Raw genomic sequence first — 2500 nt, forward strand, 5'->3', positions numbered from 1 at the left:
GAGAGAGAGGGGGGAGAGAGAGAGGAGAGAGAGAGGGCGAGACAGAGAGAGAGGGAGGGAGGGAAAGGGAGGGAGAGAGAGAGAGAGAGAGAGAGAGAGAGAGAGAGAGAGAGAGAGAGAGAGAGAGAGAGAGAGAGAGAGATAACAGAACTCGCATTATTATACAAGTGTAGAGTTATAAACATACCATCTATATACAGTACAGTTTAAAAATGTAATCCAATACACTTCATATGATATTAAATGATTTTATATCAGTGTTGAATAAAAAAATGTCCTAAACTGAGCGACTGGAGGTTTTATCAGATTAATATGAAGATAATGGAGACGTGGAAAGTGGAAGTTGCAGATCGTAGATTTAAACTTCTGAGTTGTTTTTTCTTCCTGAAAATATCTTGTTAAAGTTGTAAGAAGACACAAAAAAACCCTGAAAAAAATTACTGTTAAGACCACATGACTACACACACACACACACACCGGGTGGAGATCCGCTTCACGGTGATCTGGGGCCCGTAGTTCTTGCCCTGCACCATGGTCTTCCCTATGGAGCGCACCATGGGCAGCGTGTAGACCCGGGGGGCCAGCAGGGGCCTCAGCTGGCCCTGAACGATCCCCCAGGTCCCGGCGTTGTAGTGCGACGTGCAGCTCTGCAGGACGACAATCCAAACCCAGAACTCAGTCCGACACACACACACACACACAGGGTTCATACATGGTAACGTGTGTGTGTAGGTGTATGTGTGTGTGTGTGTGTACCTGGTTGTTGGGGCTGAGGTTGAGGAGCCTCCACGAGGAGTACATGAGGTCAGAGAAGTGGTAGAGGAGGCGCAGGCGAGCCCTCACCGCCTCCATGCTGACCTCCTTCAGCCCGCTGTACTGGGGAGGGACGGCCAGAGGGAGGCCCAGCTGGAGGGGAACCGAGGAGCCTGAGGGGGGAGCGGGGAGGAGGTTCACCGTCACACACAGTGCCACGATGTGTGTGTGTGTGTGTGTGTGTGTGTGTGTGTGTGTATGTGTTTGTGTGTGTGTGTGTGTCTCACCTGGAGCTCGCGGCGGCACACACGGCGCCGTCCAGGCGGCGCTGTGGCAGCGTCCAGCGGAGATCTGGTGGATGTTCTTCCCCTGAAGCACCGAGGCCAGAGTGGGCTCACGGACATGGTTGGTGTGTCCCAGACCCAGCTGACACACACAAACACACACAGGTCAACACACTCAACTCAACTCAACTTTATCTATAAAGCGCTTTAAGCAGCCGTAGCTGAGACAAAGTGCTGTACAGTGAAATAAAAATAGAAGAGGCAAAATAAAAACATTTAAAACAATTAAAAAAAAAAGTTAAAACAATAAAAACAATCAGATGGTAAAACAATAAACAAAACATAAAAAGTTTAAAACAATAACAAAAAAAACGAAGGCACTAAAACCAGAGCAGAGTCTCACGCTGAGGTAAAAGCCAAAGAATAAAAATGGGTTTTAAGACGAGTTTTAAAAATGGGCAGTGGGGGGGGGGGGCTTGTCTAATAGGGAGGGGGAGGGGGAGGGGGAGGGGGAGGGGGGGGATTCCAGAGGTTAGGACCGGCAATGGAAAAAGGCTCTTTCCCCTCTGAGCTTTGGACCTCGGTACCTCCAGGAGCGTATGGATGAAGAAGCTCAGAGAGGGTAAGGCACACACACACTTAGGATGTGCGTACCAACAGTATGAAGTGTGTGTGTCTGTGTGTGTTCAGAGGTCACCTGTCCCTCGGAGTTGCTCCCCCAGGTGTAGACGTCTCCGGTGGACGACAGGACCAGGGTGTGTTCGGCTTCCGACGGCCACGTCCTGGATGTGGACCCCGGACAGGGCCGGGACCTGCTGGGGCCGGTTTGTGGGTTCCGGGCGCGTCCCTCCGGGAGTCCGATCAGTCGATCTGTGTGTGTGTCGGGGAATCGAACCGTGAACCCTGAACCGCAGACGTCCGGTAACGGCGGTCCGGACCCGTCGAGCCTCACCTTGTCCGAAGGTGAAAACCTTCCCGTCTTTGGTCAACGCCACGGAGAACTGCGTCCCACAGGCCACCTTCTGGACGCCCACCCCGCAGAGGACGTCCACCTTCTGTCGGACACAGGAGACACGGGGACGTCACACACACACACAGAGTCGGGTCCTCCGAGAAATCGCGTGTCCTCGCCGCTCTTACCTGAGGGGACGACTGGCCGTGGAGTTCCCCAGGCCCCAGTTTACCGTAGTCTCCGTCCCCGAAGGCCCAGACCATCATCCCGTCAGCAGAGACCACCAGAGTGTGGTTCAGACCGCAGGCCACCTGAAGGGACGGTGACTCCAGATTAAAACCCCTCATCCAACATGGCCACACGTTCAAGGACATGGGAAGGAGGAGAGATCTCTGAACATTTTTTTTCTTCCTGTTTTTGTATTTTGTTTCGTTCTGTTTTCCTCTTTTCCTTTTTTCTTTGTTTTATGTCCTTTTGTTTTTGCTTTTGCTATAATTATTGTGATTATTTT

At 51.7% G+C, this 2500-nt stretch overlaps 1 protein-coding gene across 1 annotated transcript in view; it reads right to left on the reverse strand.

Moving 5' to 3' along the window:
* Window positions 1–2500, reverse strand: part of herc1 (HECT and RLD domain containing E3 ubiquitin protein ligase family member 1) — a 60473-nt gene that overhangs the window by 5210 nt on the left and 52763 nt on the right. The window contains 8 exon segments of the mRNA XM_080500080.1: window positions 478–647; window positions 757–926; window positions 1041–1179; window positions 1735–1803; window positions 1805–1867; window positions 1870–1907; window positions 1990–2092; window positions 2178–2300. Coding sequence (XP_080356206.1) covers window positions 478–647; window positions 757–926; window positions 1041–1179; window positions 1735–1803; window positions 1805–1867; window positions 1870–1907; window positions 1990–2092; window positions 2178–2300 — 875 coding nt within the window.

The sequence above is a fragment of the Blennius ocellaris genome (genome assembly GCF_963422515.1).
Source record: "Blennius ocellaris genome assembly, chromosome: 1".
Classification (NCBI taxonomy): Eukaryota; Metazoa; Chordata; class Actinopteri; order Blenniiformes; family Blenniidae; genus Blennius; species Blennius ocellaris.